The 26,242-nt window shown below is 40.3% G+C and overlaps 1 protein-coding gene across 1 annotated transcript in view; it reads left to right on the forward strand.

The window, feature by feature from the left end:
* Window positions 1-26,242, forward strand: part of FMN1 (formin 1) — a 180,708-nt gene that overhangs the window by 24,534 nt on the left and 129,932 nt on the right. The window contains exons 2-3 of the mRNA XM_064460024.1: window positions 18,171-19,604; window positions 21,747-21,864. Coding sequence (XP_064316094.1) covers window positions 18,171-19,604; window positions 21,747-21,864 — 1,552 coding nt within the window. The remainder of the gene's footprint in view (window positions 1-18,170; window positions 19,605-21,746; window positions 21,865-26,242) is intronic.

Genomic DNA, 26,242 nt, shown 5'->3' on the forward strand with positions numbered 1-26,242 from the left:
AAGAGACACCAGCTGTCAAATCCTCACTACATCTCTTGGGTTCTTCTAGTCTGGTGTCAAAAGAGGCTTTTTATCCACGAAGGATAAAAAAGATTCCCCGCCCCCAAGAACCAACAGCTAGTATGGTGTGATCCTCTTGCCACAAAATCTTGTGTATTTTGTCTGCCACCGATGTCAGGCAAGGTCACTGCCCACTGTCTGTCTTTCCTGATTTGGAGTATCTTTTGGGCTATCTTCCTGTTGGATAACAGGCAAAAGAATGTCACCTGCAATGTGGTGTTATTGCATGAGGAGAAGGAACAGCACAGGCCATGTGGTATAACCCTCTTGACATCCTCCTCCTATTATCAGAGTGCAGTTTTCCATTGATGAATCACATGCATGTGGTGTAGATATAAATAACACAGTGTTAATTAATTTTGTTGCTGTCAGTGCTGTCCCTGGTTATCTATACAGGCAGTTCTTTTCTTGTGCACATTTCTATGCATGCTTCATTAATTCCAATCTTAATACTTCTACTAAAAATCTTTATATAGTAACATTTGTGCAATGTAGAAGTGACCTAAGTGATCTCTGCAAATAGATTTGTCAATGTTAAAACTTATTTTAGCCGTCTTCAACATTTTTAAGTGTCTTGTAAAACATGTAGATCATTTAAAATCAATCTTATTACGTATGTCATGCTTTTTCATTTATCTAATGCCCAAACCAAATCTTGTCTGTGGTGACTTTGTCTTTCTGACAGTCAATATAAGAGTGAGAGACAAATGAGAGTGAGGGAAAATATTCTAAAGAACGCATGAGAAAAGTAACGTAAACACTTTAAGTCATTAAATAGCTTATTAAATTTACTTAATGTGCTGACATTGTGGTCAAGGACTCTCACGGCCTCTGTTCCTAGCTTGCTGCCTAAAAGATGTTGGCTTTCAGCTGTGTGGCTTTTTGTTGGGATTTTCTATATACTTCTTTATTCTCCTATTGCATTAGCCACAGGTTTCTAATCTTTCCGAAGATTATTGCTTGCAAGGTCGATTCGTGCTTGACAAAAAAAGCAATAAAGAATTTAATCATTAGTTTCCTCCTCCACATTCTTTTAGCTCATTGTCTAAGGCCACAGATCAGAAAACTGGTTGTAAAATGACACAGTGAAACACTCCCCAAGTAGTAGGCGGCAATTATGGTATTAGGAAGGCTTCAGTTTTTGGTAGTTGCTTTGAAAGTAACCTATAACAAATATGGTATGTACTATGATTTAATAGAAATGACTTCTAGTAATGAAAGAAACAGTTGTAAACTGGTTTTGGAGAATGATCATTATCTCTTTTAGAACCCCAGAAGACATTTCACATACGCTTAATACCAAAAGCATATGTGAATTGTCAGATATTTCAAAGCCTTGTGTAGTATGTAGTTTTTGTATGTCTACAAATTGCTGCCTTGGGAAATGTTGTATAATTAATATGTGCTGATTATATATTAAACTGGATTACTTTGGGTATTATCCCAGTCTGGAAGTTACTGTGAGCACTGAAATTCCTTGGCATGAAGAATGAGCCTTTTTGCATTCCTGGCATTGCAGCTCAGAACCTTGGCCTGAACATTGTGAGGTTGGGCTGTGGAGAGATGAAACTCCTTTGGGAACAGTGAGATACTCAGAATTTGCACTGAAATGCCAACTGCTTCCTGTGTTGTGTCCTCTTGGGGTGTTTTAGATCTTTGTTTCTTTGCTTATGATGCCAGCTGTGAACACTTGGAGAGCATCCTGCTTGCATCTGAAAGCAAGATTCGGCTGGAAGGTGACAAGGCAGGTCCTGTTCATTATTTGCTCAGTGTAACTAAACTGATTAAATTTGGGTATGTGCTGAGGCAGCGTGCTGCATGGAGTCCAGCTGCGCAGTAGCTTGCAGGACTGTGTTCTAATTCAGCAAAGACATTCTGTACTTGTTACTGGAGTTCCTGTTCCTCAGGTTTCTTGAGCACTTGTCGCATGGTTGCACAGCACTGAAACTTGAATATGGTTCTCTCATCTTTCTGCTCGTGATCTTGCTTCCCCCACCCCCCAATCCAACTTGTACTAATTCTTTTAGTGATAAGTATTCTTATTTTTTTTTTTTTTACTATTGGGGTTTGCTCTATTAGGGGTTGGCGTTTTTTAGTCTGGAATAAATAGATTGATGTGGAGGGAAAAAAAGCAGTATAAAAAATATTAATTACTGTAGACGTAAATCCTTAATAAAAAATATTATCAATGACATTCAATGTCAACAGCCTAAATAGAAAGTTATTTTACTACAAAACCATGAAATATATAGGCTTTGGTAGGTATCGCTAATCTTTCTTAATTTGTGACCATTCTGAAACATTTTTTAAAAGCTTTGAGTTGTATCACATCATCTTGTAATCGATTCACTCTGCATTGAGAAGTTACACAAACGTTTTTCACAAGCAAATAAATATTTTGCCTCCACATTCCATTGTTTACTGCTTGTACTCTCAAATTTTCTAGGCCCGAGAGCTTTATCACCACTGGCCTTTTTTTTGTTGTTGTTCTTTTTTTTAATGTTAGAGGTTCATGTCAAGGCTATGTACAATTTATCTCCTGTGGGAAGGTACCCTACTTTGAGTTTGCACTTCAGAATAACACACTAATCTTTATTTGCTAGCTAGAGAGGGAGGTCTTAATTTTACTTGGTAATAGATTTCTCTGTTTCTATCAAATTGAATGGATTTGAAGCCACTTAAACATTTTTTCTCCATTATTAGGAGTATTAAATTGTATTTACTGTTTGCTGGGAAAAATAGGACACAGCCAAAAGACAATAAATTGTTGATTGTTTTGGATATTGATATTTCAGGAACTTCTAGATCTCTGAGCATTACAAGGCCCTCTCAATCCTCAACTGCCACTACAGGGTGTTGCTGCTTCAGGGCTTTGTTGCTACGCTCACTGCTTTCATGGATTTTAGTTTAAAACGGCACTCAGGACTTGGCCATTCAGGCTTCCTTGTTAGAGCAGCATAGCAAGTAGCCGGTCTAGTGTTTACAAAAATCCACAATTTGTCATAATGCAAAATTTTCCTTAAATATACCGTGGAAATATAGGCACTCTTCAGCAGCATTTTTCTAAACTGCTTATAGTACAAACCACCTCGTGCTCCAGTAGAGACTAAATAGAAATACAGGAAATAGGTGGAAGGATGACAAAAAGTTGCATACATCCTCGTTTCCAAAGATGGCATTTAGCAACTTTTTCCAGTTTCTCTAGCCTTGCACTTTACAGATTTTCCTAATGTTAAGAGGATTTACTGGTCTACATAGTGCATGATGTTAACTTTTCTGCGCAGAAAGCTGCATGCTGCTTTACACACTACCCAATACGATAGGAAGAACTGTATTGATACTAAGATTTCTCTTCAGTCTTCTCTTGAGTCTCTAGCAGAGCAACAGGTTCCTTCTATTTGCTTCCTTCCCATAAAGGAGATCTGGAAAATAAAAGGGGAGGAGGAGGGCTCCATCTAGATTTAAAAAATTCTCTTCCAGCTTTTCTTGTTTTTCTCCCTACTTATTCATATTTCTTCAAGTTCAAAACAGAGCTTAACTCCAGAAAAGCAAATCTTATTGTCCTTTGTGGCAGCTACGTACATGGGAATATTGGGTGCAGAATTTATATGTTTATACAGAATTGATGTCTGTATGTACTAATAGACCTGAGATACCACAGGTGGCATATGCATGGAATATCATCTGCCTACAGAATCTGAAAGTGCTGAGGCTACTTCCAAGGCTATTTTTATATTAAGATTTATTAAATTGGTGTCTGTAGCAACAAAAAGAAAAGAAACATTTTAAACAGGAAATACCAGGAAGCATTTACTGGTTGGTTCTTGATTTAGAAATAAAAAAAGTTGGGCAAGAGGGATGGATCATAAAATTTGAGGTGTATAGAGTAAAAAATAGTTTTGGTAGGATCTGCATATTTTGGATGTCCATATTTTTAAAAATATATTGACTTTTCAGCTGAGGTTACCCTCACATTCCACCAATCCGTTCAGTAACATTGGTCTATCTGGTCAAGGAATTGTACCAAAGATTGTTTCATGTGCTGTGAAGCAAGACCCTGCAACAGCTAAACCCTGACAGTAATATCATAGTCTCCAGGTAGTAATACCGTTAAGTGCTCTAAGCGTAGTTCTGATGTTCAGAGTGTTCAGCTTGCTGTCGAAATGGTGCCTTTAAATAAGCAGGTTTGCCACTTAGACTGTTGCAGTTTTCTGGTCCACTTGCTGACTCATCTACTTGGTTATTTATTTTGTTTGTTTCTAAAGTTTAAGACCCCCCCAAAACCTTAAAGGTCCACAGAACTCGGCATTCAGAGTCTTGTTCTCAAATGATGTACAAAGACTTAAATTTTATTTACTTTCTTTTTACTGCTTCCAAGAGGCAAGCAGTGAACACAAGAACCTAGTTAACATAACATTTTCTGTGTTCATGCTTCACATCTAAAAGTGTTTATAACATTTAATCAAATAGGCAGTAGAATTGTACATTACATAGGAATCACCATACAAAAAGAGTAACCATTACATTTTTATCATGCGTGATATAACAAAGCAATCTAGAAAGAATGGAGCGTGATTGAAAGATTAATACATAGAATGACGAGTGATGAGGAAACAAAAGCTAAAAGGACACAGCATAAATGTTGGTCTCAGACTTAAGGGTGTTGTGGTTAAGCAAACCGTGTTTCCGCAGGGAATGGATATTATGACTCATCCTAATTCCTTGGACAAACAAAAAAAGTTTGAGAAGCTGATTCCCCCCGCCCAAATCCTTTTTCCAAGACAGCTGAGAAAGTACAGATAGGTTTTCTATAGAGAGAGACTGCCCAGAGAAAACATACTATGTCCTGTAGAAACCATGGATTCCACAATGGTAACTTAATAGAAATTTATTATGTGTCATCTAGTATGTCTGTTTGCTAGTTTAAGAGACTGTGATTAAAAGACTTGGTATGACAAGAATGTGTCATTTATACAGAAAAAGACAGGTGTAATTACCTTATAATTATGTATGCTCAGCATAGGACTAGGGGGTGTAGGAGATCCTGGACGTACTATTTGTTATCACAGTCTGATGATATGACTGCGTATCCCTGAGGTTTCAGTGCTCATTTGTCTTACCTGTAAATTTGACAAGATAAAAAAGTTGTTTACTTAGACTCATGAAGCCTGAGTGGTAAAAATTGCCAAGGGCGCGTTAAGTACTCAGTCCTCCTGCATTTACTTTGCTCTGTCTTCCGTTCCCTTGGGACAATAGGTGGCAGCAAATCTGTATTTGATATAAACTGCATGTAAAACCTGGAAGGCAGTTTGAGTAGCAGTTGGACTCTCTTGGAAGCCTTTTCTTCAGAGGCAAAAAAGACCAAGATGGTGTCAAATCAGTTCAGTTGGCTAAAGGCTAAGCATGTGCATTTTAAAACTGCCTACATTTAGCCTATGATTGAACGGGTATATATGTTTGCATATAGATGCATTAAATATGTATGACCTTTTTTTTTAAACACACGCTATGATATTTTAAAACTTTCATTATAAATTTATGTAGCAAATAAACCTGAATCAACCACAGTCTCTGAAATGATAGAAACGATCTAAATTTCCTCTTGGATGATTACAGTGAGTTGCCAATATAAAAAAAAGATTTCCTGGGCAAGTGTAAGTAGCAGTAAAATTCTTCTGTCACAGCTGACAGAACGGTGAACTTAAGAGAAAAACACGGCCAAGTGTTTAAGAATTTGCTTAAAATAGAATAGAGAGACAGTTAAACTCCTTTCATATTCCCCTGCCTACTGAGGCGGACGGGTTCCTTCGCACGGAAGTGGTCGTACGCTAATGGTGCGTTCAGGGAACAATGGGGTCATCAGCTAGCAGGGTAAACCCATAGATAACAGAACATTAAGTAATAATTGGAATAGCGGGTGGAGAATAGAGGCTTGGTAACAGGCTTGGGAGCAGTCTGCCCCCAGATAGCAAAAATACCGTAAATTAATATGAGGGTGCATAAAATTAAATATAGACAAAAACGGAATCTCTGCAGCTGAGGGAGGTACAGGTACTCATTTTCCTAGTAGGCCAGAAAGAATCTGGCAGGGCTGACGTTTCTTAGCTGTGCCACAGTTAATTATGGGAAATACCAGCTGCTGCAGGAAGGAATTCTGAATGTGGCCTCTTGCTACAGCTCTGTATCTCTTATGAACCAATGAAAATTATTAGAATAACCACATTATGGGTAAAATTCACTGTCACATAGGAATTTTCTTGTTAGCAGTAGCTAACCTAGAACAGACATCTCAAAACAGAGCCAACATAGGTAAAAATAATTGATTCAAACTGACTGCAGAATGCAGCTGTAGTCAAACTTCGAAGTATTGGAGATAACGCTGAGCAGGGTGGACAACCAGTGAATAGGCGATTGCAAAACCAGAGTGGACTCCCAAAGAGCACTGAATTAAAAATAGCAGTGTTTCCTGTTTTTCACTATGTATATTTGCATTTTAATGCTGTTTAATGTGACATTGTTTTATGGAAGCATGTATGGTTTTTGTAGGTTATATGACAAATTCCGGTATTTTTGCAATGTAAAGTCAGTAGATACCCACAAAAACTGTAACATTGGTATGTGACAGAAATCGGGAGAAAGGCTAAAATCTGGCATGGTAGGTCCGCTAGCAGGATACACATAATGTTCAATTGCCTTAAAAAATGGTGATTTTTACTTTTTCCTCTCCAGTCACCTGGAACTTTCTTTATATTTTCCACATTATAATCATGTAAAGTAGAGTGGCCAGATGTAACTGGGCTAATTATATGGAGCAATAAAGATGAGGTGAAAATTCAGCTAATACATTTTGTTCAGCTTATCCTTCTACAAAGCATAATAGATGTATTTCTGAATTTAAAGTTTTCTAAATATCAGAAAGATTTATACAATGATGTAAGGGCCAACAAGAAATATAGTTTATCAGATGTGTAGAAACACATAGAAAAGGAATGATCCAGAAAGTCAGAAAGCAGGTCTCTCTTTAGATACCTGATCTTAAAGATGGCACATCCGGACTTGAATATGTCCTAAAATATGCTGTCTTGTCCTTGGATATCTTGATACAGTTTCATCTTATATGCAGTGCACGATTTCAAAAAGTGTAAGGTATGTATAATACTCTTCCTGCAGAAATGCTGTATTTTGATAGGATCTCATTTTGAGATTTTGTGTGAATAGAAAGAAAGATGAGTTTATTCACAAAATAACAACTGATTTGTACTTTGGATTGTTGGCCTTTTTACCAAGTGTTTTACTTTACTATGGTTATTGAAACAGTGTGGCACCTAACTTTTTTTGAGAGATAAGATTTCAGAAAGTTTGAAAATCAGCCTTTATTTAAGCAAACAGGCTTACAGATTCTGACCCTAGTGCCTCTTTTTTAACACATGGTCTTTTAAAATTCGGGAAAATGCAAAAAATTAAAAATAAATTTAAAAATTGTAAGTGCAGTTGCTTGTATAACGCTAAACTACCCTATGTAGCAGCCAGGAGTTGTGTTAGTATATGAATTTTCTACTAGAGTGATCCAAGCTGGATGTGTCTCCGTATAAGAAAGCGGTTATATATCCTAGGGAATCCTAGGGAATAAGAAAAGGTATATACATCCTGTGTCACGTCAGAGGTTACGCTTCAGATAGCACACAGGCATAACAGAATTTATTGGTTTTCTCATTGCTAAATTAGAGGCTATCATGCAGAAAAAAGACCTATCGCTGTTTCGGGGGACTCATACGCAGCAACGACGCTGTGAACGGGAGGGAGAGCGCCGGGTAGTTGTAGCGCATGACGCGGGGGTGCGTGCTCCTGGCTGGCAGGTCTGGCTCTTACCGCTCCCGCTAAATTCGCGCCTGTTTATTTGTAACTAAACCGTTCCAAAACCAGGCTGGTAGCCTGTTTAAGGTACAGAGTTAAGTGTCACTTCCAATTGAAAGAGTGCTTTTTATGCATTTGGTCTAAGGGACTAATGTGGGTTGGTAGAGTCCCCACTAAAGCTGTGTTTAGCCTCTGTCAAAAAGTTCATCTAATCAAACTGTTGAGCTTCCTTAGCTTAGTTTTATACTTCACAACCACCTCTGAAATGTGTGTGTGAAAGAAGCGCATTCAGGAGGGCAAGTAAGAGGGCCTTGGCAGAGGAGACGAAAATTCAGGCACTTACATAGAGTGCGTGTCTGTGTATGGGGGAAAGACAAGCAGCCCGCTTTTCCTGGATCTGTCCCACAAAATTTAAGTAGGAAAACATATTTTCTGGGTGAAAACAAAGCATATACCCACTTACACCCTTCTGTTTTGTTTTAAACAAACAGGAGAACACTTAAGTGCACGTGCTGGTAGCATGCACCAGAATTTCAAAAAGATATAGAACTTTCTGTACGCAGGGATTATCTGCAGATGCATACAATTGCTTCATTTCATTTCATTTCACTTTGGCATTCCAGCAGAGTCTGCTTTAAAGGATGACTTCACTGAACGGCTGACTAATTCGTATGTGGCAAACAGAGACGAAGACACCTGGGTTTTGGATTGCAGATTGGGGCACTCAAACCCATTTGCTCATTCAAATGAGAAGGAGAAGATCAACAGAAATTTGTTGCATTTGAGCCTGGAACCGAATGTGAGTAGGACTCTATTTGTGCTATATTGGGTTTCAACAAGCATTTATTATATACAATTACATTTCTGGTATGCATTTATTTCTGGTATGTCTAAAACCATGTTCCAAAATATCTGACAAACTGCAAAGTTTTGGATAGGTTACAGTTTTCCAGATGGTTTGTGAGACCATATGTGTATGTGCGGCTAAGCCTGAGAGCAATACATACAGAAAGTTTTAAAAATTATATAAATAAATTAAAATACATGATGTGTCATTTCTAAAATCATGATGGGCGTTTAGTTTAAATTAGTTGTTTTCCTGGAAATGGATTGCAGGAGCTAGCAACTAGGAGGCAACAAGGGTAAGAGAAGATGCCAGGAAGGTTCCAGTCAGCAAGCAGCGTGTGCGCGCATACGTGTGAGAGTGTGCGCCCGTGCACGCCCGCCCGTGTGTGGTTGCACAGCCCAGGACTGCTGGGAGCCATGCTGCTGTTTCTCAAGAGTTTTGGGGAAGCTGAACTGCCACTGGAGTCAGACTGGCCATGAATTTGGCAGAAAAAGTTTCTAACTTCCCGGGATATAAGACACCGAAGCTCCAGACGGCAGCCTGAGTTAATCACAGTGTGAGGAGCTTGCTCAACATGGCCCAGCCTTATCTGGCTGGAAATGCTCATCGTGCTCCTGGGATGGGTAGTAACCAGCCTACAGATACACACATTTTCCAATAGTTTTCTAATTGGAGGGAGAAGGGGCCAGAATGCAGTAGAAGAGGGAAAAAAAAACGTGGAAAGAATGGAATGGTTGAAAGAAAATGCCTTAAAGACTAGACTTCAAAATATAGTTTGTGCAAAGAAACACTAACACAAATTTGTGTAACAGTGACATCTATTGGTAGAAATACCAGAATTGGCTTGGAAGTACATTTAAAACGCTTTTAATGATGCTTTTGCTCACTGTTGGTATTCTCTTGAGCTTCTTATAAAATTGATTTCTTGTCCTAACCTTCTTTTCCTAAAATAATTCGTTACATGTTGTTGTAGTACTGTGTAGGTCCAGTTTAATCCTTGTAATAAACAAATAGCTGGACTGAAAAGAACTGTGATGTAGTTGTTAGCACTGCTATAAATATATGCTACCACAAGAAGAATCCAGTCCATGAGGATACTTTGTCTGCATTTACAAAGTCCTTGTATAGAGCAGGAGGGATTCTGAATTAAAAGCTATTTATGAACAATAATTTGAGTAAAATAAGAGACATCTAAGATTAGCAAGCAGTTTGTTTCCATTTTTCTTACTCTTTTTAAAGCAGCATTTTCTGTCTAAAAATCTAATTAACTGCATTATGAAAAAGGGAATGATTTTGGTTTCTTGTAGTTAACAAGGAAGAATATTTACTCCATTATTTCTAAGAGCTTCAGAGCACAAGTCTCAATTTCTATCAAAAAGGGGTGCTCAGCGTGTGCCTATGGGCTGTTAGTGACCCACGCAGACAATTTATCCTGCAGCTCGCTCCCTGTGACTTCCAAGAAAGCCTGTCGGAACAGAACTCTGGGCTGAGTTCCTTGCAGAGCCCTTGCATCCCAAAGGCCCTTTCTGCTTCAAGACGAGTCCGTGTCCAGTCGTGTGACAAGGGGTTGGAGGAGGAGCTGCCAAAAGAATGGTAGTGAGAAGGCTGCTGCTGGCGCTGCCGTCAGGGTCTGTTTGCAATGCAGCGCTGCTATAAACAGCCTGGATGAGAGATAATGGCCAAAAAATAAGCTGCATGAGTTGCTCTGGTGACAGCAACCTGTTCCCAGGTGTTGTCTTCCCCGTGCGCTCCTCGGACCGGACAGCAAGACAACTGTGGTCAAAAAATATGCCTGTGTCTGAAGAGCAGCTCTGAAACACGGATGATGTTTGCAGGAAACAGCAACTGGAATGGACCCATTTATTTACTCACAGTCGCGCTACATCCAGGCAGGTGACCTACGGCCCTTTCCTGCTGTTGGAAGAACAAGTTTAGCCTGACTGATCAAAAAAGTTAGGCACTACTGTTTTAAAACGCAGTTATATTAATAATAGTGACAATGTGAAAAACAAAGCTTCTTATTGAATACTACTGCTTTCTATGGGTTAGGAGCGTCCTTACATAAGTGTATATTTGTGTATGTGCATACATAGATATACTAGTGTTCGCTTACGATATTGAAAAGATGTTTCTATGCTTCTATTGGTTGGAAAGAGGCAGGTAAAGTAGATGAGGGAGAGAGTGAATGAATTCTTCTCTGACAGGAATTTCAAACGCACAGTCTGTATCAGAAGCCTGAAAAAAATCCTTCGTTAGATTTTAAATCTTAGTTGGAGCACGCTGCATTCTCGTTCAGACTCCAGAACAGAGAAGATAGAGAGACACAGAAGATAATGAAACAAAATAGAAATGCAGCTCCACCCTATTCTTTATACAGCATTTAATCGCAGATAAAAAAGCACATAAATGAGATGTGAAAATGCAGCTAAAATAACTACTAGTAGCTAGTAATTACTTAAGAAATTCTGGTAAATTATTTGACATGATAATGTAGATTTTATTTTACAAAGTTTTTTTTTTTAACCTTTAAACTATTATAAGATATCGTAGGTGGGGAGAAAAAGGCCTGTTGAAATGAAAAGAAGGTGAACAGAGAAACCTAGAAAAGGAAAGCAAAAAGGGAAAAGATTAAAATTTCATCTCCATTCTTTGTTACACTAAGTGCCAGCCTTCGTGCCTTAGTGCACAAAGATCTTACTCAGTTTACTTACACAATTTACAGTGATCTTCTGTTCTCTGTCTTTGTTATTTGTATGTCTGCTCATTTTAACCAGTCGATCAGCCAATACATCTCTTGTACACGTTCTGCCTCGGAACTACCATCAGATTTTCATATTATGGGCTTTGCAGGCTAAGTGTTCCATACATTAATTGATATAATATGCACTCTTTCAAAATCGTAAACTGGCTTTCTTAATGTGATTTCTGGTTTTATAACTGTACAACTATTACAATCTTTTTTAAAATTCTCTAAAGTACCTCAGTGTCGAGCAGAATTTTGATGAAGAGGTTAAAAACCAGATTGCATTTCTACAGACCCATACACCAAATGTGTCTGGTGTCCACTCATTCTGTTAACATCATTTAATGCTGAATTTCAATAAGAATTTTCATATCTATGTTTCTGTTGCAACGTCTAAACTTAACTACTCTGCATTTAAAGCAATTATGTTGGTGGTACCCAGATCCACAAACCACATGAAATTTGCTCACATAATGGTCTATAGCGAGGTAACAAGGCTGAGAATAATGACGACAATGAAGGATTTACAGGTTTCCTTCCATCTTCTCTGCCTTTTCTATTTCAGAGCATTTAAAGAGTTAAAATACTAAGTATACAATGAGATAAACAGCAGGAGCGACAGACAGGAGAGCAGGAGAGTGTTAAGATCATTATCAGTCAGCACAGTAGGCACTGGGCTGGGGACAAGGCAGAGGGCAGGGCTGTGTCAGCTGGGCTTCAGATCCATTCAAACTACCTAAGCCACAGCTGCAGCCTGCTGCTTCACACGGCTCTTCTGAAGCCTGACACAATTCATGCGTATTTGATTCTATTATTATTTTCAAGAAATTATGCAAAATTTTCTTGCTTTAAGGCTCTTTATGTTGAAAAAACAGTAGAAAGTTTGGTTTCTATACAGTTTAGCCGCGTGGCTGTTTTGTAGAATGTGTCTTCATGCCCTCGTCGTGTTTCTCTAGTTTGCTATTACAGTGATCTGAAAAGGCAATCTAAAGAGATACGGGGTCAGGAAGCCTTGAGCCCTGCCGTATGATAGCAATAGAAATTAGATTACTTTATACTGGCTTACTGTTGGTTTTCTTCAAAGCTAGTTTAAAAACTAACTGCAGGGGAGCTCTTAGAAACCTCAAGAACAGAACTGGGGTGAGTTGTAGGTGTGACTTCTGTCTGTGATGAAATGTAGGTCAGAAAGGGTGTGGATTAATAAATGTGCTTTAAACTGTAAGGAATTATTGTTCTTTTGTATAATTAATGCATTGACTGCCCTGAAAGTTGCTATGACAGGTTTCAGGGGCTTTTCTGAGGCACCAGAGAGTTGTCAGTTTTACTAAGTAAAGAGGCTTGTAACATTATCACACATGATTTTTTCTAGAGATTTTGAAGTTGTCTCTTCCTCCAGATGCAGTGTTACAGCCTGTTCAGAGAGGCTTTCCTTATGAGATGGATCCACCCAGCATTAAAACTCTTCTGCAAACAAACTGGCTCAATTTCAGTTGCACATCACAATATCGTGACCTCCTTATGTAAAAATAGTAAGGGCACGTATCGATGTATGTGTTTAACCCAGAAACACTTTATTGGGTAAGTACCAATGTGTGTTTCATTGTCAGTTATCCAGTCCCTCAACAGGGGACTGTCCACTGGGATGATCGTCACACTGTGAGAAACAAGTCCTTACAAAAGCATTATTTGAGGCTGGGGGCTTATGGACTGTGTGGTGAATTTGAGAGACTGGCTGGCTTCCAGTTTTTGATCCTTTCTTTTTGGAAGAAGGGGGAAGTAACACAAGAGGAGTACAGAGGCCTCATTAGGTCTTCCCGAGAGAAAATTAGACAGGCAAAAGCCCAGCTAGAACTCAGTCTGGCCACTTCTGAAAGGGATAACCAAAATGTTTTTGCAAATATATTAACAAAAAGAGAACCAAAGAGAATCTCCATCGTCCATTGGATGCAGAGGGGAACGTTGCCACTGAGGATAAGGAAAAGGCTGAGGTACTTAATGCCTTCTTTGCCTCGGTCTTTAACAGTCGGACCAGTTATCCCCAGGGTACACAGCCCCCTGAGCTGGAAGGCAGGGATAGGGAGCAGAATAAACCCCCCATAATCCAGGAGGAAGCAGTTTATGACCTGCTGCTCCACCTGGACACTCACAAGTCCATGGGGCCAGATGGGACCCACCCAAGAGTACTGAGGGAGCTGGCGGAGGAGCTCGCCAAGCCACTCTCCATCATTTACCAGCAGTCCTGGTTAACAGGGGAGGTCCCAGATGACTGGAGGCTTGCTGATGTGACGCCCATCTACAAAAAGGGCCAGAAGGAGGATCCAGGGAACTACAGGCCAGTCAGCCTGACCTCGGTATGAGGGAAGGTTATGGAGCGGTTCATCGTGAGTGAGCTCACCAAGCATGTGCATGACAACCAGGGGATCAGGCCCAGTCAGCATGGCTTCATGAAAGGCAGGTCCTGCCTGACCAACCTGATCTCGGTCTCTGACAGGGTGACCCACCTAGTGGATGAAGGAAAGCCTGTGGATCTTATCTACCTGGGCTTTAGCAAAGCCTTTGACATTGTCTCCCACAGCTGGTGGCTCATGGCTTAGAGAGGTGTACTCTGCTTGGTAAAACACTGGCTGGATGGCCGAGCCCAGAGAGTTGTGGTGAACGGAGCTAAATCCAGTTGGTGGCTGGTCACAGGCAGGGCTCCCCAGGGCTCAGTGTTGGGGCCAGTCTTGTTTAATGTCTTTATCAATGATCTGGACGAGGGGATCGAGTGCACCCTCGGGAAGTTTGCAGATGACACCAGGTTGGGTGGGAGCGTTGATCTGCTCGAGGGTAGGAAGGTCTGCAGAGGGACCTGGACAGGCTGGATCGTTGGGCCAAGGCCAACTGTATGAGGTTAAACAAGGCCAAATGCCGGGTCCTGCACTTTGGTCACAACAACCCCGTGCAACGCTACAGGCTTGGGAAGAGTGGCTGGAGAGCTGCCTGGTGGAAATGGACCTGGGGGTGTTGGTCAACAGCCAGCTGAACACGAGCCAGCAGTGCCCAGGTGGCCAAGGAGGCCACCAGCATCCTGGCTTGTGTCAGGAATGGTGTGGCCAGCAGGAGCAGGGAGGTGATCGTGCCCCTGTGCTGGGCACTGGTGAGGCCGCGCCTTGAATATTGTGTTCAGTTTTGGGCCCCTCAGTACAAGAAGGACATTGAGTTGCTGGAGCGTGTCCAGAGAAGGGCAACGAAGCTCGTGAAGGGTCTGGAGAGCAGGTCTGATGGGGAGCGGCTGAGGGAGCTGGGGTTGTTTAGTCTGGAGAAGGGGAGGCTGAGAGGAGACCTTATCGCTCTCTGCAACTACCCGAAAGGAGGCTGTAGTGAGGTGGGTGTTGGTCTCTTCTCCCAGGTCACTAGCGATAGAACGAGAGGAAACGGCCTCAAGCTGCATCAGGGGAGGTTTAGATTGGATACTAGGAAGAATTTCTTTACTGAGAGAGTGGTCAGGCATTGGAACAGGCTGCCCAGAGAGGTGGGGGAGTCACCATCCCTGGTGGTATTTAAAAGACGTGTAGACGTGGCACTTCAGGGCATGGATTAGGAGCCCTGGTGGTGTTGGGTTGATGGCTGGACTTGATGATCCTAGAGGTCTTTTCCAACCTTAATGATTCTATGATTCTGTGATTCCTTTGTTCATCCTAATGCTCAAAAAGCTGGAAAGTTTCTTCTCACTTCCTAGATTTTATTATCAAGAGAAGAGGTACATATAAAGCAGTATCATTTTATGCAGGCTTGTGAGATTAACTCTTGTTTTATAAGGTATATTTCTACTTCTGGAATTGTAATTAGTCAATGTTCAACTCTGGGATTTCTAGCATCTCAATACATGGCATAACTTTGTCCTGACACTCAAAGCACCATCATTTTCACCACTAATTTGATAATTGCCTGGTAAATTTTGTTGGGGTGTTGTTTAGAGATAAAGTATGGTTTTCCTGCTTTTAAGTCCACTTATAAACTAAACTTTTCATAGGTACTACTAAAATCTTAAATAGTTAGATAGTGGCTATTTTTATTAACCTGCCTATGTACAGTATTCATAGGACTAGTACAGCTTGCTGACCCTAGATTATTACAGAGAAGTTTTATTTAAGTGTGGGTTGTCATTAATACAAACAGATAAATAAATATTTTGGCATAATCTGAATAAGTATGTTTAGTTTAAAAGGTGCCGTGAAGTTGTTCATACAGGTATATTTTTTGTTAGTGACCAACACAACTGTTCTTGAAAAATATGATTTAATGTTTATCCGTCACAAGTTAACCAAACCCCAAATAAATAGGTACGTAAATAAATAAATAAGCAAGGCATAACCATAGACATTATCAGGACAATGAACAATTAGTCCTGCGGTCGAACACAAAAATAGATGTAAATTTAAATGTAGAAAACTTTGGTTCAGTAGGGTCACTTTGTCACAGTTATTTTTTCATAAAATGAAACTTAGGATTGCTGTAGATTTGCCTTCAAGAAACCTTGTCTCAGGGGAAACCACCAGTGCTGAGGTAGCGGCCTTCCATTTGTCTTATTAACCCCGGGATTATAAGAGTGGGTTGGCAGAGGGAGTGATAAAGACTCTGTGTTTCTTTCCTTATGTAGAGCTTCCTTTTATGACATTAATCTATATTAAGCTAGAAAACCAGGGGAGCCATAACCTGTCAGTCGTTTCTGTCCTTGGCACCTGATGATTAAGTGGAGTAGAGAAGCAAGTCCGGAGCTTACCAGCTGAAATGGCAGGCAGTAAGGCAGAAGGTGTTGCTCTATGTTAAATCACAGATAAAGGTGGGAACGATTCCAGTGCCCTTTGTCTCTAGGTATGCATACAACCCTGTAATTGAAAAGGTGTCTGTGAGCTTCACCTAAACCCTTGGTGTTACAGTCTGGTTTTCGGGAGACTTTCCTCCTGCAGTAAATACCAATGACTTTGGCTGTCGACTTTATGATCTTTTATAGTATATTGAAAAGATAAACACATGGTCTTTGTATGGTCCGCATTTTTAAACATTAAACCAAAAGTTAAATGTGTTGGGATTCTTTGTTGTTGCTTGTTGTCGGTAAGGTTCAGCTTTTCAGTAAATATTTTGCAGTAATATGACACAGTGGTGTGATCTGCAGCTGATTTCCCTGTGAAGGACAGCTTTCCCAGTGTGCTTAAGATTACTCATCACAGCTAAATGGCTGACTGTTGAATGACCCTCTGACTTGGGCACAAAAAAAATATGTATTTGAATTTCCAAGGTACCAATGTGGCAATTTGACTAAATAAACTCCTTAAAGGTCAGGGATCATGAAAAATACATATTCCTGCAGATTCGCAGTCTTTGTAATTCCGAACATAAGAAAAGGAACAGAAGCGAAGGCTTTTGACTGGAACCTGACCTAAATGTTACTGACTTTCTGAATATCAAAGGTGCTCGAAAGTATTTTGTATTTTCTTTATATGTGTGTTATGGAAAAAAAAAAAAAAAGTATTACCCCTGATGGCCTCTGTTAATACTGAGTTGTACAGTCCTGAAGATTTCCTTCAGGTGATTTTGCCAACATTAACTAAAACAAATCTCACACATAACAGCATATACTGTCGCGATATATACGAGATGGAAGTCGTCAAAAAATACGTCGGCAGAGATTGTTCTGGTTTGAAATACTGCAAGCTTGGGTACAGCGCGGGTGGGCAGCCTGCCCGATTTCCACGCAGTTAAGTGGGCATTGCGGAGCGCGGGCTGTTTACCCTGCCGACCCAAACAGCTTCCAGCCGCTGGGTGTGGTGGAAGCCTGTGATAACTACCTGTGTACAGTTCACAGAAATAGCTGCGCAGGGTTAGGGCAGCAGTAATATGAAACCAGTCTTGTTGGTTTTTTTTTGTTCGTGGCCCTGGAGGCTGAAATCTGCATTCCAGATGAAACCTGCAGCAAATCGCAAGAGAGCCTTTCTTTTTTTCCTGCCTTCTTCAGCTTCAAGGGCGCTCGCCCGGGTTTGATCCGGCCAGCTGAAAACGGGGGACTCTGCCCAGGCGCTGGGCAGTGGCACTGGAAGCTTCAGAATCGTTACTTTGGGCTTCCATAATTTTTTGGTGATTATGGATTTACAAAAGAAGATCTTTATCGAAGTGGAAAGGCTATGCAAAAGAATCTGTCAGGAATTCTCTGCTGAAAACCACTCGCGGCTCGCGTACCGGGACAAGGAAGTAGCAAACTACAAATGCGCCCAGTGCTGCTCGGGAGGCTTGTTTATATAGCTGCTCTGCACTTTCTAGCACGTAGGAAGTTGTGTGCAGCCAGTAGGATCGCAGGAGTCCCAGCAGTAACCATTGGTCGAATTTTCAACAGAGATTAGTGCCGTGGCATATTTGCTGCGACAAAAAGCCCTTTGTGTGAAGGGCCAAGCTACTGACGCTGCTGAGAACTTTTTTTTCACGGTGGGTCTTTTTGCTGCTCCTGAGGTAGAGTTTGGAGGCCGGACGGCGGCTTTGGCTGCCGGCTGCAGTGCTGGAGCTGGAAGGAGGGGCAGGGTGGCCTGGGGGAGGCTGGCTGCCTTCGCAGGGTACGGGAGCGCTGCCTGTTGCAGTGCCTGTAGCGAGTCCAGTCGGCTCTGCGAATGCGTGTAGGGGGTATTTGTTTAGCAGTTAGTTGCACTGCTAGAAGCAAACCTATTCTGTACTTCATGCAACATGGAAGAAGGAAATGCGGTGCCTGATTGTAGTGAGTGTTCAGACCTGGAGAATACAGCAGAAAGTGAACCTGATCTTTTAACATTTTCTGTGAAAGCACTTTTTGGATTTACAACTAAATTTGAATCTACAGCTTCCAAAGAAGAAACAGTGCTTAAAGCATTTCAACCTCTGCACGCCAATACAAATGCTCATGCTAACGCCTGGCATGAGAGGAATGATAATGATTGTAACGACGACTCAGAAAATCAGCACAGCGTGAACAGTACCAGTGGCCAAGCTGGCCCAATGTCTGGCGGGCAAACTGAGCCGGGACTGGAGCTAGCTGAACAAAATGAATTGCTTCTTCACCATTTAAGGTTTGTACAGACTTCTTTGTCTGAATCTGACAATGATGACAAGGATGCTATTCTCGTACAAGGTACTTTGGTTCATACAACAAGTGATACAGAATCGGACACGGAGAGTAAGGACCTAGACACCGATGAAAACAATACAGGCGAATCGGGGCTAAATAATACTGCTTTGTCTACTGAGGCTTTGGACGATAACAATCAAAATAAGGAAGAGTCAGGATCAGAAGGGCACAGCAACAGCGATGACACTGTGGATACAGATGACATTGAGTTACACCCACCAATTTCTAAGCGGCTCCCAAAAGCGCTGGATAATATTCTGGAACATGACTCTAATGGAAAACACAAGATGTTAATGGATGAGCAGCTCAGTCACTTGCTTGCTACAGGGGAATGCCCTCAAGAACTTCCAGATGAAGAACAAAGACCTTCAGCTGATAATATATCGCTCCAAAAAACAGCACTGCCTGAAAAGACTTTCCAGCTGCCCGCTTTCTTTAGTGGACTACGTGTGAGGAAAAAGGGCCTAACCACAGAGGATGGGGAAACTGTAACAGAAATTAAACCAAGGGAGAATGATTTAGCTCTGCTTAAATTACGACAGCCTGTTAAGAAATCCAGTATTACAGCAGGTTTGACCACTAAAAAAAAATCAGCTGAATCTAAAGTAAGTCCTACTTTCCTGGAACAACTCTCGCACTTGTTAAATATAGACGTCTCCAAGAATGAAGATAGAACTGAGGAATCTGGTGAGGGATCTGGGGAGACCGAGGACAGTGATGAAGCTCAAGAGAACAAAGCCTCCGGCAAAACAGAACCACGATTTCCCTCTGAGGAAATAAAATCAAGCCCTGCTGAATCTGCACTGGACGTCTTTAAAGCTTTATTCACGCGGCCTCCCAAAAAAGAAACAACTGCAGATACTTCAGAGCTGGAAGCCATAAAACGCAAAATGAGAAATGAAAAAGAGTCCTTGAAAGCTGTATTTGAAAGGTCAAAATCAAAACCTGGGGATGGACCGTCAGAAAAATCTGTAGGTTGAATTAGTTTTTCTTCCTCAGATCTGGAAATAGATGGATAAAAAATGATTTCTTGTTTAAAAGCTATTGGTGGGGACATAAGGTCAAAATGTCAGCATTGTCCTCTTCTCTTGGCAATCTCAAATTTTGGATTCCCAACTGAAGAAATCTTGGGGCTAATTTGTCAAAATTTTTGATCACTTGCAGTTGTAGCAGAAATCAGTGAGAACTGATGATAGTCACAGCCTTTCTATTAGAAGTGAGAACTTAAAAATCAGTTTCTGATTTTAAAATATCACTAAAAAACAGTTGCCAATATGTTAAGTATGGCTTTAAAACTGTTTGGTTTATTTAAAAATTAACCATAAAAATTAAAAAACCTATTTACTCTAGTATTATTAATAGTTTCTCAATCTCACTCTTTTTTCTTTTATTGATTTTTTTTTTTATTTTTAAAAGTAATATTTCACTTTAGGAATAATTCTATCATAAGAGCTGGGGCAAGAAGTTATGGATGATTTTCAACTCAGTTTGTCCAAGACACAGAATTTAAAGTATTTTTTTTTTCTTATTTATTGGCTTTGCAAATATTGGTAAGCATTTAACCTTATCCAAGTATAACTTAGTGATTCCAGTCAGATGACTCAAGTTATGGATTAATATAAGCATTTGGAAGGATAATATTCTTCGGCATGTGGATATTTAGTTAGTATGTTTTTAAGAAATGAAAAAAAATTCTATACTAAATTTTCATAGAACCATAATGATAAATGAATTTGAGTGTGATTTGAACTGTTTAATTGAATGAGTAACCCTCGGGTTGGGGTTCCCCCAACCCAAAATTCTTACAGCTACATCTTTGGCCGATATAATCAGTCCAGAAAATTGTTCCTGTCGGCTAAAGGGGGAATCGTCTGAATGATTAAATTTGCAGGGTTGGACCCTAAACCTGAAGCTCCCCAAGTTAATTTGCTGTGTTAATTTACTCTCCTTCAAAGTTTTATTCTTACGTAAAATCAAGAGAGTTCTAAAAAATCTTGACTGACACCTGGGTAGGCCGATAATTCCAGTTTGTAGCAGATTACCTACGGGGAGGAGGGAAGAGGTAGCTGCTGACCGTGGCAGGTACAGCAATTTCAGTCTGCGCGTGCCCTTCCCATTCTTGGCGTGCTTCTCCCTGCTTGCACCATTCCCTGCGCTGTGCTGACATACGTGTTTGTGTGGCTCACAGCAAGCCTACCTGGGAAGCCGTCATCGCACAAGGTGAGGGAGGGAGCACAGGAGTCAGCCTGAGTGGCTTTTTAAATGTCTGCTTGATGTCTGGTCGAGTAGAAATGTACATTTTCTCAGGGCAAAGCCAGTGTAAGAGAGTCTTGCCTTTCCATTTTCCTCGCTCACGTGGGCCGTTTGTGGGGCCGCTTTCATATAGGATTTTGTTATTGCTGCGTTGCGTCTATGCAATAACTCGTAGTAGCGTGTTGTAAATCAGATTACAGAAATGTTAGAGATGTAAAAAAAACCCAAAAAAACCAAAAACCCAAACCAAACAAACCCAAACCAAAACGTAAACTCTAAAAGAATGCTTGTTTAGTGAGGTTTTTTCCCCCCATTTAAAGGGTTATTTTAGCATTCCAGTTGACAGGGCAGTCCCATTAACAGCTGCAGCAGCACTTTGATGTGGCAGAACTGCGAGGTATGTGGAATGAGCAAGCTGCTGGGGGTGGGGCCAGAATTTCATAAACTAGCTCTGCTTCCAGAAAATTATATTGCCAGATGATATCTTAAGTGAATCCCACTACTGTTTATTTGTAAGAGGAGCACAGATGGGTCTTTTCACTGTGAGAAAAAGGTACAGGAGGAAAACCTAATGTTCTTGACCACCTCTGTGGTCCACCGAAGTACAGACAGCTTTCCACACTGATGTGGACAGTTTCAACAGATCATTATATGTCACACGCATTCTTATTTTCCTCCTCAAAGTTATTTTTCTACACTGATTTCTTTGTATCTCTTCCAACCAACGGGGCACTGCTTCAATCAGTAGAATGCGGCAGGTAACCATTCTGGAGTACATGTGTAGGGCTGAGCACGGCAGTTGTTGTTTTAGAATCAATTGATACTGCAGACTTTAATTTTTTCTTGCGTAATTTCAACAGCCTGACCTGAGTCCCTCAGAGCAAGATGACAAGACTCCAGGGAGACTCCAGACTGTCTGGCCGCCACCAAGAGCAAAGCACGAAGAAGTAAAAGTAGGATTAAAGTACACAGAAGCAGGTAAAACAAAGAGGTGAAGCATTTGCAGAAATTAGTTTCAGACATTTTTAATCTTGTTTAATACAGAGATGGTGATAAGTCACAGTATTTTCTTACCTGGAAAAACAGACCTGAAGTTTTGTGTGTGTTGTTTACAGCTACTTATTAAGCATCTGATTTTTAAATGTAATTGGCTAAATCTGTGTTGAAATCTAAATGCTCGCCTGTACAAATTAATGAGGAAAGAAGTGGTGTTTTTGATAAGTTAGGCTACCCCTTTCTAATGGGGTTCTGTTCAAATGAGCGACGGAATAGGGAAGGAATGGAAGCCTGACTGCCTTTTCCATTGCCTTAGAGCGCTGGGAGCAGTGACCTGCCGGACTCTAGTCTGGCTGCAGATTTTCTTCAGGTAGCGACCAGAATGAAAGGGATGAGTACCATTATTGCAACTTGTGTATAAACAGAGGAGTATTCATGTCTGCTCAGATCGCTTCTATAGCTAGCCATTTATATTGTCCTATACCTGTGTACGAGAGGGTATGTCTGAAGCACAATGCAAACTTGTTACCAGATAGTTTTGTTTAATATATTTTTTTATTAATTTTTGTTATTTAGAGAAATACTTACATATTTACGAGGGAAAAAAGTTATTATTGTAGCCACTGCGACTCAGTTTCAAATTTCCATTCTTACATATGAAACAGGAAGACCTTGTTACTCAGAAATTAGTCATAAACTGTGGAATTGTCTGAAGTATCAAAATGAAAGGCAATCTGTTCTTCATGTACCTCGAGATTTTAGAAAGTACCACCTAGAAAGGATTAAGTGGAATTAAAAACCAAGCTTTTATACTACCTTGCTGTGGGAAGATGTACAGGGTAGTGCTGTATGGGTCTTTCCAGTTCCAGTGGGTATCCATTTGGCCTTGTATATGGGAAAGAATAAACAGGAGTAGTGGATCTACTGCTTTGTGTTGTTTAGCATATTACTTCTTTCTCTGTCTTTCCTCAGTTTCCTCGGCCTTAATCTTCCGTTTTTGTACAATGGGCATGATACTGGAAGTGTAAAAGTTGCTGGAAGATTCAGAAAACTTGGTTTTGACAGGAACAACATGGTTCTAATATAGACAGAATTGAATTTACAGTGCATCTGATTGGTCTGAGGTGTGGAAGTCTATCACTAGATGACCAGGCGAGGTATTCACCTGTTGACAACGAGCACTACAGATTCTTTCTCTTACTCTTAGATTCTTATTATAGGCTATATCCTTGCCATATTTAACTTTACCCAAATAATTTTTTTTTTCTCCTAATGACCGTAATCATCTGTGGCAAAACATACACTGAAATAAAGAAAGGAAAGGAAACGGAGTTAACAAAAGCTCCAGTTTCTATTACTCGTACAGAAATTAGGTCATGCTTTCCTGAAATTTTAATAGGAAGGACAGACTGGCGTAGAGCCCATGTAAATTGTTACTCTTTTGTTACTGTGATATTTTGGGTGGCAGTGTCATCAACATGCTGATGGTTGGTTTGCTAAGTCAAATTTTTATACAGACCAGATTCTGCAGTTCATTAGTCACTCCAGTGTCTGGCAGACAGGGATCTGAATGACAACAAGCTGCTGGTGATTCAGCTAGCATGAGACAGAAGCAGTGCTTTTTGAAGGAAATAGGCAAAGGCTGTATTTGCCGCATACGTTAGGAGTACAGTAGAGTTATAGGTGTACCTCAGTGATTAGCAGGTTTGTGTTTCTTCCAGCTGTTCACGGATGCCCAGAAAGCAGTTGTTGCATGTGATGGATCGGTTGCGTCTGCTTTTCTGAGTACGAGGGTGGCTGTTTTACAGCACTATGCGCAGCAATGAATTTATGTAGTCTCCTGCAAGTGAAGGAAGGTACCGTTCATGAGTAGTGCTGATACAATTATAAAAACAGGGTTTGTGTTCAATGTTGGTCTTACTGCTGGGGGGACGGGTTTGTGGTTTTTTTAGTGAATATAAAAGTGGCAATACAGCATTACTTCTAAACTCGGTATCTTCTCTCTGACAGTGGTTGGTACCTTCAAAGTACGTGTGTATACTGGCATTTCCCCTCATACTCCTTCCCATCCAAAATTCCCTCCCAGCCACCAGTACCGTAGGAGCTTCTTCTCCACAAAGCAGGCTTCTGGAAAATATGATATAAAGCAGGTTAATGATTGTATTAAACTGATAGGTCTCAAACAATCTCAACCTGAAACTCTACTTCCTACCCCGGTGTCTTGTCCTAATAGCTAAGATCAAATGAAAAATTCTTGATTTCAGAATAGAGTTCAAAAATTGGGTGTGGCAGGGATGTTTGTGATTCTCGTCTTCCTCCACTGATGTTCCTGAACAGATGATTATCTGTAACATAAAAAAATGCTGAAGTGACTTCTTTTAACTTTCAGTCAATGATTTATGTTAGTGGTTTAATTTCTGTGATTAAGGGTTTCATTTACCAAAACAATAGGAACCTATATACAAACAATAATAATAGGCTGAATTATTAGGTAAGTGTTCATTTAGCACAGCTTCATTTTAGGTTTAAACGAAATATATCTGTCACAAGTGTGATCGTGTCCAACGACAAATCCGTTGACATAAGTCTGTACTTCGAACAGGCAACAAGAATACGTACTGACTTTATGAGGTAGCGTAGGTGCTTTTCATTTGTCATGAGAAATTAGTACTTAAAGTAAGATTGAAAATTTGGAAGTTGGAATGCTGTACTCTTTCTCACAATTCTGCACTAAGTCTTTGATTTACTTCCTTCATCACTGTGCACTATGGCAGCTATGACAGGAAGGTAGGGATATTGATCCTCCAGGAGAGGATTCCTGGCCTTTGATCTTTTCTCACCTCCTTGCCGTGTTTTTCCTTATTGTTCTTGCTCCCTAGTGGAAGCAAGAAATTCAGGCTTAATTTGGCCTATGCAGCAGACATCACAGTGACTCATAGCAGCTCGGAGGAGCAGCTAACTCCCTCCTGAGGCTCGCAGTCTGGCTTGATGTGTGGGAAACCAACTGAAAAGCAAATGGACATAACAAGGAACACGTGTGTGGGGCTGACTAGGCCTCTTAGGAATATTAGAAGTGAAAGAAGTTAGTGAACAAATATAACTCTGCAAAAGGCTTTTTTCATGCCTTTGATACCATCTCGTGTAGTCATAGTATTGTCACCCCCAACACCTGAATCTAAGTTGTAAATTTTGAATTAAAAGGGTGACATGATGATATTTTGGCATATTTTATGTTTTCTTAATCCTTTAATTCCTCTGTTTCCATAGAGCAAGCGACTGCGTTACCAACTGGCTCTCTGTAATTAGCACAAGCTGCTTATGTGGTTCTCTAGAAAAACTGGAACTTTGAAGTGTGTCAGTCTAAAACAGGTGAAGTCCAGAAAGTCTGTAGTACATTACACCATTTATAACCTGGAAGACTAGAAAAAGGGTATTTTAATTTATAGTTATAGGTTTATTCCATGGAAATTTTCCCCATGTAATTAAAGACATTTCTGTGTTTATTTCTCTGGGCCTAAAGTTCTGTTCTTCTGTTTTCATTAAAAGTTTCTTTTTCTTTTTCCGGCATAATTCTTTGGGAGATTTCTCCCATTTTTTAAAGCATTAAATCTGATAGAAAGGTAGCTGTGTCAGCTGTTGCATATGGCGAAAATATCTGGCTAGGTAGAGGAGACAAATTAATGTCTATACTGAATGAACTCATCTGTGATACAAGATCACATAGAATCCACATATAATGAAGGTCTCAGCTGCCTCATATGACATTAGCACTTGCAGGCTCCCATGTCCAAGAAGAAGAGTTTAGGCATGAGTTCTGCTGATCATAAGACTATGTTTGAATAACAGTCTCCACATCAAGGTGGTATAGATAAACAGATCCTGCGATTCCTATTAAAAATGCATTTTTAGCCATTAGGATCAAAATAGTTCGCATATGAAACAGAGAGAGTTTAGTCTTTTGCTTAAGCAAAACAGAAATTTAAAAAGTGATAAGAGAGAAAGATTTGACACTCCTGCTGGAGAAAACATTAAGAAAAAAAATCAAGTTGAAACATTAATCCATTCAGTGCTTTTATTTAATTACATGTTTTCTTTTTAAGTCAAATGTCAGTATATAACTTAAAAAAACCCCCAGTTCTCTCACAGTCTGTCTATTCATCATCCTTAAATTTGCAGTGAGGTAATGCTGTCTCTATGGTGCCACAATTTCTATAACATTCTGTGATGCTGCAGCACAATTTTCAGGGTAAATAAGAAAATCAGAAGGTGACTGAGAAAGCTCTAATGAAACAAGAAGTGTTTAAGTAAATGGTGAATGAAAGACAAAGTAATGGCAGAGGTTTATTGCCATTATGTCTTA

This window comes from Phalacrocorax carbo, chromosome 9 (assembly GCF_963921805.1).
Source record: "Phalacrocorax carbo chromosome 9, bPhaCar2.1, whole genome shotgun sequence".
In the NCBI taxonomy this organism is placed as follows: Eukaryota; Metazoa; Chordata; class Aves; order Suliformes; family Phalacrocoracidae; genus Phalacrocorax; species Phalacrocorax carbo.